The sequence below is a fragment of the Copadichromis virginalis genome, linkage group LG1 (genome assembly GCF_057382275.1).
Source record: "Copadichromis virginalis isolate Kocher_CV1m ecotype Utaka linkage group LG1, C_Virginalis_male_GT1.1, whole genome shotgun sequence".
Classification (NCBI taxonomy): domain Eukaryota; kingdom Metazoa; phylum Chordata; class Actinopteri; order Cichliformes; family Cichlidae; genus Copadichromis; species Copadichromis virginalis.
The window spans coordinates 16,005,133-16,019,609 of NC_140618.1; the positions used below are offsets into that span (position 1 = coordinate 16,005,133).

The 14,477-nt window shown below is 41.2% G+C and overlaps 2 protein-coding genes across 3 annotated transcripts; one reads left to right on the forward strand and one right to left on the reverse strand.

Moving 5' to 3' along the window:
* Window positions 1–88: 88 nt before the first annotated feature.
* ppm1g (protein phosphatase, Mg2+/Mn2+ dependent, 1G) lies at window positions 89–11,764 on the reverse strand. Of its 2 annotated transcripts, XM_085452584.1 has the most exons (15): window positions 11,558–11,764; window positions 11,335–11,385; window positions 9,915–10,051; window positions 8,943–9,012; window positions 8,761–8,846; window positions 8,454–8,583; window positions 6,784–6,895; window positions 6,309–6,508; window positions 5,379–5,554; window positions 5,161–5,292; window positions 4,577–4,679; window positions 4,085–4,216; window positions 3,798–3,927; window positions 3,515–3,614; window positions 89–1,867 (listed from the first exon to the last, which is right to left on the reverse strand). In XM_085452584.1, the coding sequence occupies exons 3-15, from the start codon at window positions 10,023–10,025 to the stop codon at window positions 1,670–1,672; spliced, it is 1,680 nt and encodes a 559-aa protein (XP_085308710.1). In that variant the 5' UTR covers window positions 10,026–10,051; window positions 11,335–11,385; window positions 11,558–11,764; the 3' UTR covers window positions 89–1,669. The 2 variants fall into 2 exon arrangements, with proteins under 2 accessions (XP_085308710.1, XP_085308709.1); XM_085452583.1 differs by lacking the exons at window positions 11,335–11,385; window positions 11,558–11,764 and adding an exon at window positions 10,307–10,477.
* Window positions 11,316–13,878, forward strand: mis12 (MIS12 kinetochore complex component). The gene is made up of 2 exons (XM_085452585.1): window positions 11,316–11,849; window positions 12,609–13,878. Exons 1-2 carry the CDS (start codon window positions 11,430–11,432, stop codon window positions 12,882–12,884), a joined length of 696 nt encoding a protein of 231 aa, XP_085308711.1. The 5' UTR covers window positions 11,316–11,429; the 3' UTR covers window positions 12,885–13,878.
* Window positions 13,879–14,477: the final 599 nt, after the last annotated feature.

Consider the following 14,477-nt stretch of genomic DNA (forward strand, 5'->3'; position numbering starts at 1 on the left):
AAATGTTTGGAAAAAACCCCAAAAAAACAAAAACCCAAACAAACATGAATCTGGTTTTAACAATAAATAACAGGCGCACACACACAAATACGGTTGATTATTTAAAAAAATGTATTTGTATGTACTTACATACTGGTGTCAAAAGAGTATGCACCAAAATGTCACACCGACTCACAATTACAAAGAAAAAGCATTTTCCATTTCTTCAATTACAAGTATTGAAAAAAAAAAACTATGTACAGAAAAAAAGGGCATGGTGACGAGATAGGACACTGGAAACAACTTTACAGTCACACGATGTCTTAAATGAGACTGGGGAAAAAAAAAAAAAAAAGTCTACACCGTTTTCTTAACCTCAATTTGTATTTCCACTCAGGAAAAAAAACCTTGTGCATCCTTCCCCCAGTCCAGCGTCAAGGAGATTTCAGAGTGTGCTCACAAAAAGACTTTAATTTTTTTAATTGTTAGAAAAACTGCCAGAGGACTGATTATCATAAATGAAAAACAAACAGCTGAGTGGAAATACTTTTTACTTAAAACGCATCCTAAAGATATCCTTAAAAATTAGTTATAGTGGGAATGAGACAGGCGGCGTGCGAGTAGCTGAGGTGAAGATAGGTCCCGGGCTCTAATCGCCACTTCTCTCTGGATGGACATTAAAGGCCTCGGTTCCCCTGCTATCAAATCTTACTGATGGAAAGCACACAAGCTCAAAAACCCTGGCTGGAAACAGAATTGAAATGAACCAAAACACAAAACCAGGAATGAAGAAAGGCAAGATAAGGTGAGGTGTTGGGCTGTTGCATCAGCAGCAAGACTGAAATTAAAAAATATATATATCTTTATCCTTACTTGTGAAAGAGTGCTAAAGGGAGAAAAATATAAATGGCAAATTAGAGCAACTGGACAAGAGTCTGTGTGGTCCTCATCCTGATGGGCAGTGCTACACAAACTGACAGAGCTAAACCAGCACATCCATTCTCACTGCATCCTGAAGCTTCACTTTGGGAGTCCTCTCGTTCAATTCATTCTTATACAGTTACAGCGTAGCAACCAGCATCCATTCCAGCACTCTGGGTTCAGTGTGTCTGAAGAGGATGTGAAACAAGAATTCATGGTTGGCAACATCTGAGTCTAAAACGGCAAAATTTACACTGCAAAGCCACAATGGAAGTGCATGTGTCACACACGTGAACATGAATTAGACTCATAACTTCACAAACTGATCAAAATTTTACCAAAACAACCTGCTACGTGAAAAGTGATTTAAAAAACAAAACAAAAAAACAACAGTGCCGCATTTGTCTGCAGGGATCTACACATCTGACTCTTTAGACTGGTTCCCCCCCTGCAGCATCCTACTGGTTGGAAAATGATGTGGTATTTCGTGTGTGCCTTTTGTGAATTTAAGAATCTCTTTCCAGCTGAATCAATCAAAAGAAACTACTGCAGGGTGTGTCTTAATTGAAAATCCACCAAGAACAGAGCACAGGAAAAAAAACGAACTTCTCATGGTCTCAGTTCGGCAGAGCTTTTCTAATGTCTGCTTCAGGGTGAAATGACGTTTGTGAGGTCAGGATTTAATTTTGAACAGAATGTGTCTCTGTGTTGTGTCTGGGGTAGCGTGGGACCAGCTGCTCCGTCTGGGACAGTTTCTCTCGTCTCCTCTTTAGTCACTTTTTGCCTTTTTGCTGTCATTTCCATTCTCCTCCTGCTCAGTCCCTTCTCCCTCTGCATGCTTCCTCTTCTTTGTGTCGTCCGAATCTGTGGAAGACGGGTGTGCCTGGAAGGTGACTATGACGCAAGTCATGTTATCACATCCTGTCCCATCTCCAGATGTGTCGGGGGCCAAACAGTGGTCCAACAGCTGTCAGGAGGACATGTGAAACTTGAAATTGAAGACTGAGACCGTGGACAATATTTTTTAGGCAATTAAGGCAGTAAGACAGACAACAGTGATTACTTGTGATTTTCCTGGTAACTAATTTACTTGTCACTTAAATGTGAAGAAAAAGACTAGTCTAAAAATGAATTATCAATTAAAAGGAAGAGATCGAACATTGTACAAATGCCACATTATAGATCAGTTTAACCCCTGCATGCATGAGGATGATAATGACAAGGGTGAGCGGTTATAGGTTTGTTCCTGAAAGGTGCGCTCTTTCACAGGAATATCGTAGGCCATACTTATTTCCAACTCCCTGTCACTGACGAGACAGAACCCTGACGCGACATGGATGGATGTGAAAAAATTTATTAAGCTGGCATGATGGTGTGTTGGTAGCAGGCAGGCGATACGCAGTACTTTGTCACATGATGACAGAGCCTGAAATACTGGCGATGGCCAATGCTACCCCTCAGCCTCCCAGTAGACACATCTATGGTACTGATATGAAAATACATAACCTTGTTCTCAAGTTATTGCATTCACAAGATTTTCAGAAAACTTGGCCTCTGACCTTGAGGTCAAGGTCACTGAGATTCGAACTCATTCACAAACTGGGGTGACAGCAATACCCCATCAGCCTTTTACAGCTGAGGGATAAAAACCCCAAAAGCTACATCTCAGACACTACAGGCCTCACTTAGCATGTTAAATATTAAAGTTCATGACAGCACAATTGGAATTGGAACAGGTTTGGTTGGGCTGCCAGGACAAAGCGTCTTCTCTCTATGGTAGCATGGCTTAGGTTTGGAAGATTTCTGGAACAATATCAATTGGACAGACAAGATAAGTGGAGATGTTTGGAGGGGATGCGCAGCACCACATTCGGTGAAAATATCAGCACAAACACCTCACATTAACTATTAAGCACGGTGGTGGAGGGGTGAGGATTTGGGCTGTTTTGGAGCCACAGGACCTGAACACCTTCTAGTCACTGAGACAACCATGAACTTTTCTGCATACCAAAGTATTCTAGAGCCAGATGTGAGGCCAGGACAATGAACCCAATCACAGCAGCGAATCGAAAAAGGAGCCCAATCTGTTTAAAATGTTGTGGCAGGACCTTAAAAGAGCTGTGCATGAACAAATCTCTATGAACTGAAGCAGCATTTTAAAGAGGAGCGAGCATAAATTGCTCTAAAATGATGTGAGAGACGAATCGTTCAGAAAATAATTACTTCCAAGTTCCTGCTGCTGAAGGTGTTTGTAACAGTTCCTGAATCACGGGATGTACTTTGTGGAACTGTGAAGAACCGAGTCCCGTGAAAACTGTTTCACATGACTGTACACAATGTTGCCTTCTGAGAACTGCACAAGTGTTTTTTAAGCTACTGCATGGATTAAATTTCCACAATCTTATCTCTGTGTGGCAGAAGAACTAATAGTTCTAAGAGCAAATGCTATGTGATTAGTTCTAATGCTCTACTCTTAGATCTAATTGTTTACAAAAACTGTATATCTATCGCTTATCCATTTAGTTTTTGCCCTGCTGCTGAGTAGAGCATTGTTTAATCCCTGATGACTACACTGTACTTCAATATAAAATCTGAGTTTTTCCTTCATGCTCACCTCTTCCACAATCGAGGAAAGTGCTCTGGTTTTGCCATTCTGGTCTGGTTTGATCTTCTCGCTGATGAAGTCCACCACCTCCTGACTGCTCAACACATTCCTGCAAACACACAGAAGCACAAACGGGATTTAAACAGCTGAATCAAAACATGGTAACTTTGGTGTCCGTTTTTTTTTGTCTCAAATTACAAAATTATTTGACTAGCTCCAGTTTTGGACATCATTTTACTAACACCCCTGAAATTAGTTACCGGTAATGGGGCAAATAACCATTTACACTCACCAGATGCCGTCGCACGCAATAACCATAAAGTCGTGGTCCTCGTTAAGTGTCAGAACTTTAACATCGGGCATTGCAGAAATCATCTGCTCCTCTGGTGGCAGAGACTTGTTCCTCTTATAGAAGTGGTCACCTGAGAGTCAGAGTTCAGACTAAGTTTGGTCACTGCAGTTGAGAACATGCAAACACTGGACATCAATGAAGAACTGCTACTATATTCAAAAGAAAATGAATAGGAGTGATTCCAAGAACCCGAATATTAATAATCTGAAGGTTTCAGAGTCACCTACCAATGGCTCTGGAAAGGTTCAGTCCACCATTGACACGCCCATCCATCGTCACCTTCCCTCCAGCGTTTTTGATGCGAGCTAACTCCACCTCGTCCTCTGGCTTGTGGTCGTAGGACATGTCAACAGCTTTGCCTGCAGTCACACAGAAACAGAGTGCTCACAAATTAGATAAAGACTGTGCAGAAATCCACCTTTACTCCAAGTCTGATCCTTCAACAAACTGTTCAGTAAAACATCAGAGAATAAATAAGAGAAGCAAGGTCAAGGTTCCTGCTGCTGGAGGAGGTACCACAACAACTGATTTAGCTAAGAGGTTTTCAATCTTTATCGTGGCACTGGAGAAATCCTGGGTCCTATTTCTTACGTAACACACAATATAAACATACTGTATGCTGCACATTAGCAGTGGGGAGAGTCACTACTATGCCAGAAACCCTCAGCTTTGACAACTGTTTTATAACTCAGTGCTTGAATCAGATAGTTTGGACCTACCGCGTTCAGACACCACGCAGCGAGAGTCTCCAGCATTGGCCACAATCAGCTGTTTCCCTCGGATCAGAGCCACGACGGCCGTGGTTCCGCTGTCTGAGCCAGGCTGTAAACACAAACACGTGAGCTGTAACACGCTGCCAAAACTACGAGGGCTTATAACGATGTAACCGAACCACCGTCTTTCATATGAATGAGACTATTTGATTTGATTCAAATCAAATGGTCTGTGTCATGTCCACTCAGGCATGTGATACGTAATTTTTGCCATCAGACATGGATGTCCAGCTTTCGGTCTGTTTTCTGTGACCAAGAGAATTAACATTACAATGCACCAACTATCCACGTGCCCCAGGCGGCAGACTTCAAACAAGTATAACAAGAATGACTGATAAGCTGCCGGGTCTCTAGCTGTCCGTGTCTGCAACAGAGTATAACCAAGGCTTGAGGCAGTCATCAAAATTTCTTCCACTTAACAAGATGTACAAATGACCATTTGTTGAAAACAAACCTCATTTTTGGTTTAATAAAACCAATAAAAAAATACATCAAACAGCAAAAATAAAACTTAAGTCTTTACAACACACCTCTTCTTTGCCATCCATTCCAGGTAGACACATTTCCTCCTCCTCTTCATCCTCAGAGTCTTCTTCTCCCTCTTCTGTATCCTCCTCTTCTTCCAGCTCACTGCTGTCACCATCTTCATCTTCACTGACATCCTGAGTTAAAACAGTGATTACACTGGCGTTTCAGAGTAAAGTTTCACAGCCCAAAAAATTCCAATATTCTACTCCCTTAGTCTCACCTCTTCCTCACTAGCCTCCTCCTCCTCTCCTTCAGACTCGCTATCATCAAAAAACCTGGACTTCGAATCTCCTGAAGCCTTTGAGGATGAAGAGGAGCAGGAAGGGCCTGCATCTCCTTCTGCTTTACTGGCCTTTTCCTCACCATTGGAGCTTCCTGAATCAGCTCCACTGTCAGCTGTAGGAACGAGAAAAGAAAAATGTATAAGAGAGTGAAAATAAATACACTGAGAGAGCACTGACTGATACATCTACTTTTGAGCAGACTAGACTGCAGCTGGGAACCGACATCTTTGTTCACGCGGCACGTTCTGATTACAATGACCTCAGCAGATTTCTGGTGAAGGAGGCCCACCACCAGCTACAGTCCAATGCCTGTTTTCCACCAGCATCTACTCAGCTTGATATTCTACTTTACTCTGTTTCGGTCATTTTGGAATACAAAGAGCACCACCTAAATGTGTGTGGGATGGTTCCAGCAAGGTGGCCCGAAAGTCCTGTGATGTAATTTGTATGCAACACAAACAAAAATGGAGGATACTGAGGTGACGGTACACTGTGGCTCTGTGTCAGACTCAGGGTGTGAAAGAAGAGATCAGAAAAGGCTAAAAGCAGCAAGAAGAAACACTCTGAAAAAGTTGCTCAAATTAGTGATATTTGTGATTTGTAGACGAAAGGATGGACATGTTGCTATGACATAAGCTCAATGGTCATAAGGCTAGAAGGGCTAACAAAAAAGAAAAAAAAAAAAACAATTAAAAAAACCCCAACACAATTAAGTTGTCCAATATACTTATATGGCTGATACAACTGCAAAATCCATGTGTGCTTAACACTGAGTGAAAACACAGACACTCATATGCATTTAACATGTTAAAATTGGATCTGCAGTTCTAGAATTTCTGCAATAGACCGACTGAACATCTCTGTACCTGAGCCACTGCCTTCGCCACCTCCTCTTCGCCGACAGGCTCGTAGCTTAGACCCGCACGCTGCTCCTTCGCCTTCCTTTGTTTCCTCATTGCTTTCCTCCACTTCTCCATTTAGCCCCTCTTTCTTCTGCTCCTCCAAACCGTCCCCCTTATCTCCTGAGGACTCAGGCTGCGAACTGGAGCCCTTCTTAGCTGAAACACTAAGATTTAAAACAAAACAAAATTCATTCTTGCAGCTTCTAATTGTGCCGACCAACATGAAACAAGTAGCTGAACCATCCAGACTGTTGGATATCATGAATTTCTGACCCGCTGAAAAGGTGGCAAGAGGAGAACAATTGTGAGATATCTGACACCAGTATCGATTAACTTGCATGACATGACCTCTTGCAGTAACATTTCTATTTTTTTTTTAATTTCTACTTTCTTCAGGTGAAAACTTCACACATAAATCATAACAACTTTAATGATGTACCTCATGGCGGCCGCATGTTTGATAGCATTGCGGTTTTGGCCGTATCGTACCAGCAGCTCCTCTATAGTCATCGTGGCCTCCTCGTGGAGCAAAGCTGCCTCCTCTGTGTCCACTGAGAAAAGGAAAAGAAAACAGAATTACTTGTATTATCATTTGACGTCAGAGATTCAAGCTACAAATAGTGCACGCACTCTAAGCATATAATTTACTTGCTGTATTCCCACAAATTTTTTGGTTTGATTTTTATTGCTGGTGATCATTTGAGTAGTTACAGTCAATGCACTTTGAATAAATACAGAAGGGCAAACAAAACAAGATGAATGCTGTTGTGCCAAAAGTTTACGGTTAAAACATTAAGTTGTTGAAGTGACAATAAAATTATAATCGCATAAACACAAATCCAGGCACAAGTACACTTGCACATGACCTTCATCTTTCATATGGGCCCAATCGTAATGACCACCTCAAGGTCTATAAGCACTAAATCCTCAAAGACTTAAATGATGTCATCTGTCTGCACAGCTGTAGGCATGAGTGAGAATTCAAAAAAGCACAACATGGCAGAAACCGGAGAGCATTTTGTGACAAATGACAAAATAAGCAAAGAAAAAACAACTTTCTTTGCACTCGGGGAACTTAAAGCACCAAATGTCTTTCAAACTTGTGCTTTTTAGAGGGGACCATAAATCACTGTCCAAAAAATAATTAACCTATTTTTAAAACACAGAATAATCTTGGCTTGCAGCAAAGCACACGTTGCATTCCTTTGATTTTATTTAACCTTTTTTCCCTAAATTTCCAGATTGCTGCTTCTCCTTTTTCAAGTGCTTTTGTCTAAAGAGGGATCCAAACAGGATGTGAACAGTAGTGACCAGAGATAATGACATTAAGCGATTTAAGGCCTTGATGTGGAAAGTTACTGCTGATGACACGAAACACACAAGTCTCAACTTGCAAGTGAGCACTTGAAGCAAAGCAACGTACTACTTATGAAGACGTGATAGATATGTTATGATGCGTTCACATCAAATGTAACATTTTTGCTCAGTGTGATTATAAACAAAGTCTAAAGTGTAACTAGCTATCAGCTGCAGTCCTCCCACTACATTGGCTGCTGGAGGCACATGTTTTAAGTAGTGAGAGTTAAAACTTCACTTTGCGTTTGTTGTGAACATACCATTAATTAAAAGTTTCAGCCCTGCAAAGGAGGAGAGGGGGTTTCACCCACTCAAGATGCGCTCCCGTGCAGTACTCCAAGACCCCGACTAAGCCTATAATGTATGTGATTGCTGAATATTGATTGCACAAGTGGGCTGGAATAGAGAAGTGAGTGATAGTGGAATCCACCGGGAACGGGAGAAGCGCAAAACAAATGTCAAAGATAAAATATTACAGTATGAAACTGTGACTGTGGGACAGCTGTAAGCCCTTATACACTTAGCAGGAGCACACCGCGAAATGTGAGTGTAGACATCAATTTTTCTGTTGTGTAACTTCAGGTTCGGACAGATTTTATCTATGGTAAGAATAACATTGTTCCTGGTTTATTATATTGTAATTTATGTCATATACTAACAATTCTGCATTATCATTCAAAAAGGATAAGCATTTATTATGTGTTCACTGACACTAGAATCCACATGAAATGTCACAAGCAGTGGTGTACTCACAATCGTCCTCCTCTGCCACCTTTTCAGTGGGTGGCTCCTCGGTGGGCCGTCCAGCGATCTGGACAAGCTCTTTAATGACTTCCTCTGTGGTTATCCTGCCGTCGATGGCCAAGAAGGCATCCTCCAGTGCCTGGAAAACGAAATTCAAACATGTTGATACTGTAAGAGCAGAGAAGAGGCAACCATGCCCTCATAATACACCGTTTCTAATATGGCTTTAAGTATACCACAGCCAAGCAGCATGTGGTCATGGGCATTTTTCTTCAAACTCATTTAAGTCCTGCAAACATTTCTTGATGCATCTCACCTTTTGAAGTTTGCCATCTTTGTAGGCTTTCTGCTCCTTGATGATGTCAGGAAGGTACTTTGAACAGTACAGCGCTACCTCTTCACCTAAAATGGAAAATAAGTAATATAAATGAACTGAAGTGTGTGCACATAGTACTCTGATGTGCAAACAAACAAACAAACTTCAAATCAGTGCGTTACCTCCGTGTCCATCATACACGGCAAACATGGCAGTATCCTCATCGAAGTCTGGGATACTGTTGTGAGCATCCTGTGACAAAGAAAGATGGGGATAAAAATCAAAATCACAGTGAACATGAAATTTAGGTGAGACCAATGTATTTTATATTTGTTAAGCAACAAAGTTTCTTTTCTTTAAAAACAAACAAACCCCCAAAACAAAACAAAAAACCCACTTAAAATAAGAACAACCTCAGTCCAGGGAGCATTTTCATCTGCAAATTCCATGAAGCAATTACAGATTTATTTGCACGTGCTGATAATGAGGTGGAGCGGTTACAGAAAGTAAAGTAACTGAGAGTTGTTGCAAAGCAAATATGTTAACAGCGCCATAGGAAGTCCCAACTAGAATGAAATAATTAAAAGGTAGATAAGATAATATCTATCAATCTATCCAGGGAATGGTCATGAGGGGACACCGATTAAACAGTAAATCAACAGTTTAACTTTTAAACTCAGGTTTCATCACTGCAGCCTCTGTCCCAATCCATCTGTTGATGATCTGGTCCCCTGTCCTCTAACTTGTGAACAAAATCCTGAGATACTTAAACTCCTCCACCTGGGGCAGCAAATTGTCCCTGACTCTCCACACATTTCTGCCTATGAACCATGGCCTCAGACTCAATGGCGCTATTTCCCATTCCTAGAGATGACCACCTGATGAAGCTAACAGAACCACATCATCCACAAAAAGCAGAGATGGGACTCTTGGGCAATCAAAGTGGAGAGTGGAGCTAAAATATGTATAAGCTTAATTTGGATGACCCAGCAAGAAGGTTAGAGGTTTTGAGCTCCGTGCAAGCAAACAAACAAAACAGAAATGTCTTGCAGTTCTCATTTATAACCCAGTAAAATGTTTTTCGCTTCGTTTCATTTGGCAAACACAGCAGCAACACCACTGTCTCTGATGCGTTTATTCATTTTCCGCCTCACCTCCATGGAGACCCGCCAGCCCTGCATGGCAGAGAAACCGTAGCTCATGTTGCTGTTGCCGCCATCTGAAGAGGTCTTGGTGGTGCTAGGCTGAGACAGATATGCCCCCATGGTGGTCCGTTTCTATGGCTTTACACCTGGAGGGAAGACAACAGGAGAAAGAAGCGTCACATTTTTTTATGTTCACGTTACATTTTACATTACCCTGTCCCTACTAGCTGCGGGTGCTAGCTGGCTAACGTTAGCAACACCACAACAAAAAGTAGGCGCAGCGGCTAGCTAATACCACCATGCTAAACCCGGCTAAACTTCCAGCGGTAACCTCTGCCCCCGCGCGAGCGGCTGCGCAGCTGCGGGGAAAATCAAACGCCTAACACCGACGGCTGATTTACCTGTTGTGACGGCGCAGGAAAAGTTTAAAAGCGGCTCCAAACAGAAAGAGATTCACATAGGAATGATTGCACGTGTGGAAGCAAAAGCCGCTATCAACACACACAGAGAAGAGAGAAGCACGAGCCGCGAAGGAAGTGAATGCGCGCGCATGCCCCTTTCGCTCGAACAAGGTGGGCGTGTCAGAGGGCCACGTCACACGCTTTGGTCATGCGCATTGTTTAATCAACAGAAAATCTTTTCAACTTTTTGTTTGTTTGTTTGTTTTTTAAATTTGAATAAGCGGAGTTATTAACTAAAACTAAAGTTGAAAATAAATTTAATAAATTTAAATTAAAAAGAAATTATTTTATTTATTATTTATTTTTTTTAGACGTTATACTCTATTTTTTTAAGATGATAAAAAAACAATACAAAAATGAAACTGTCAACAGCAGGGGTGTCGAACTCCAGGCCTCGAGGGGCAGTGTCCTGCAGGTTTTAGATATCACCCTGGGTCAACACACCCAAATCACATGATTAGTTTATTAGCAGGTTTCTGGAGAACTACAAGACATGTTGAGGAGGTAGTTTAGCAATTTGAACCAGCTGTGTTGGATCAAGGAAACATCTAAAACCTGCAGGACACCGGCCCTCCAGGCCTGGAGTTCGACACATGTGGTCTACAGGCTCTAGAAAGGACCAGTTTTAACATCACATCATCTGCAGATGTATACCCCTCACCCCAACCGAAACTTTTTCCACACAGCTAGCATAAGGAGGGATTAATGCCTACGTTTATTGCTACTACAATAAAAACATATACTTTGGCTGTGAGTGAAGTGTTTGTATTTTATGTGGTATTTCCAAAAGTGTGAAATTTTTATAAATAAAAAAGACCCCTAGATTAAAATTAAGAATTTCCTATTTGTCATTAACAACTTCTATCGGTTGGTGGCGGTAAAGATCCATTTCTACATTTGCTGCCCGAAAACATCTCAACTATGACCAGGAAGAAGAAGGACAATTCGTTCCAGACCATACTCCATACCAGTTGGTGGCGGTAATGCACCTTTCACTTGTTTGCCAACCGCCAATATAACTGTAAGAAAGAAAGAAAGAAAGAAGGACAATTAGCGATTGAACATGGCGCGGGAAACCCGGGAAGCAGAGGTAATGGATGTCAACGGAGAGGACGTCTCAGAGGCGGACAGTCTCTCTCCGGCTCAGCTAAAACTGTATGAGACGCAGTTTTTCGGCTTCACCCCGCAGACCTGCATGATCCGTGTTCACAGTGCTTTTCTGGATTGTTTGTACGAAATTTTGCCCGTTGTGGAGAAGGTTTGCGTGCGGCAGTTGAGTAAAGGGGAACCGGACGGGACTGAGGAACTGCTCCGGTCCCGGGCTAGAGAGTGCAGCCGAAAGCTGCAGCAGTTCCTCGAAGAGCGGTTCAAACAGCTGTCAAAGCGGATGAATGGGCTGCTGGTTAGCCACTGTTTCTCCGTGCCGCCAAACGTCCTGCTACCCGAGGATCAGTCGCACAAAAACAACCCCCAAGACATCCAGGTGGGTGGGGAGGCCAATGGAGTTGATTATTTTTTTAGGGCTCTGTATGTCTAAGATAATGTTAAAACCCTAACCCTGGCACATTTTCGTTCCATTAATCTCTATTTAAGTCGGAAAACCTCAAGTTAAACATCTGGGTGTTGACCTAGGCAACGCATGTTTGTTTATATAGCACGTTTATTTATATAGCAGGTTTCAAACACTAGCTAAAACCAATAGCTAAAATCGGAGAAGATCTGGGTAGTTGGTTTCAGCAATTGACAGCATAACTTCTAAATGCCGTATTCTCTTTAATTTCCCAATAATTTCAATTATTGAAAAGTATGCTCTCTTGGGTTGAGATCAGGTGATTGACCTGGCCACTGAAGAATTAAGAAACTCTGAAGTTCTGTCCTATCAGTTTTGCAGTTCTGCATTTGATAGTGGAAATGTACAAGCACAAAATTATACAAGTGTGTAGATCAAAAACCTATGGACCTAACTGTGTTTAATTGCAGTAAGTGTTAAAAATCAACTTAAATGCAGTAAAACTAAAACCCAGACTTTTGTGGGGAAAAAAGAGGAAGGAAAATCAGGAAGGTTTACTAAGTGGACACCGAGTTATGAATATCTGTGAAATTTCAAGAATACGAGCAACTTTTTAATGGCATTAAACCTGTTCTAACTTCATTTTAACATTGAATTCATCATGATTGTTCAAAGCATGATTAAAACTGATATTTCTCCCCCTTGCTTTGAATGGGATCTTGCATGGTCCAGGAGGTACTGAAGCTGGAGTCCTCCCTGGTGGACCTCCAGAGAGCCTATGAAGCAGAAGTCTGTGCCAGACAGGCCCTGCTAGCTGAGCTAGAAGAGCAGAGGGAGGTGCAGAAACAGCTGGACGAGATCCTGACATGGGTCAGTGAGCTCCAGGAAGCCTGGGTGAGGGAAGGTAACGGCAACTTCCATGAAAGTTTTCGACTGGTGATGGAGTCTGTAAAGAAACTGCAGGAGGCCATAAGGGCGGTGCTGGTCTGCAGCACAGCTCCTCAATGAACCGAACTCATATTTAAAGTCTGTCGCCCAAATTAATAAGTTCTTCAATTGTTTGCCAATTCATTTTGGTCACCACTGGTCATAAATAAATGGAAATATTGTGAAAACACAAATAAAACCCCACTTGTTATCCTTAAAAAGACACTGCAACTCTGAGAAGGCGCAGACAGCTTTATCACCTTTTCCCCATAAAAGTGTAATGTAAATAATAAAGCCCATATATGCAGTTGAGTCTGTTTAATAACCTTTTAGTTAATATTCAAAGGGGTTGTATTGTATGGGAGCAGTTCTCAAAGTTTTACTGCCAGGCTCTCCTGCAGAAGCTAAAAAAAAGTTCAGAAAAGAAAAAATAAATTGTAAAGCTACATTCAGTTGCTTCCTTTTTCCACAAATTGTAGATTTCTAAATTGGATTTCCTTCATGACACAACCCAAATATCTTTTCTTTTCTCCCAGAAGGAGAGTCAAATATCATTGTCATTTTTGCCTGTCAGGCGAATATTATTGAAAAATCCATATTTTTTTCCCCCTGCTTGTCCAATAATCATACCTACATCCTCAACATGAAGACTGCAGCCTTAATGATGTACTGCTTTGTTTTTCTTTCATCATATGTGTCTTTAGCTCTTTTATCAGGTTAACCAGTTGATTAAGATTAACGCTGTCCAGCAGATGGCGCTGTCTGCATGTTAATGTCAGGGAATCACTATTCACTTAAGCAGAAATAACAAATACGCTGGTCTGAGCTTCTTACGTGTCATTATTTGATGTATTTCTCTGTACAGTATGACGGCAAACTGAATAACTTTTTGTCTTGCATAAGACATTGTCACATTGTTCAGATATTTTAGATTAAAAACTGTTTTGAGAAAGAAACTTAGAGTAAATTTACTCACCAGCAATGAAAACATTTGTTAACCGCTCATTCAGTGTTGGGAAGCACAGGATAAAAATTACTGGCCTTGTGTTGTAAAGAATAAATGTTTGTTTACAGAGTAAAAGCTGCTTCTTGGGTTTTTTTTTTTTCTTCACATAATAACTCTTTACTGCATGATTAAGAAATACATTAAGACAGTTTTTCAGAGCAAATTACCAACAGAAAGAAACACAAAATTGTTTGTGTCATTAATGCTAACACATTTAAGATATGCACAATAATTTATTGATCTCAACATTTCTAAAAAAATTTCTTGAGATAAACATATATGTTATCTCTGTTTTGGTTTATTGTGGTGTCTTTACCTGTTGTTGTGATTTGGCCTTATATAAATAAAACTAAATTGAATTGAATGTTCTGCAGACCGTCCACCAGCAGTGATAAAACCTGCAGTAAAACTGGTGTATACTGATGGCTGAACTCCTGCATTCAAGGGCTTTCTCTTCAAAGACTCTGTCACTCAATCACGATTCAGTGGGACACTTTAAATAATATGTTTACTGAAACAGAGGAGTGGGTTATGCTGTGAGAAGGTCTTTGAGCAGTTTTTATTGATGATTGTTTTCCCCCATAACTGTGTTGTAATTTGAATACGCCCTACCCCCCCCAAGGGCCACCTTGGTTATTGTCAATAGCATTGTAATTCAGAAGTTTCTC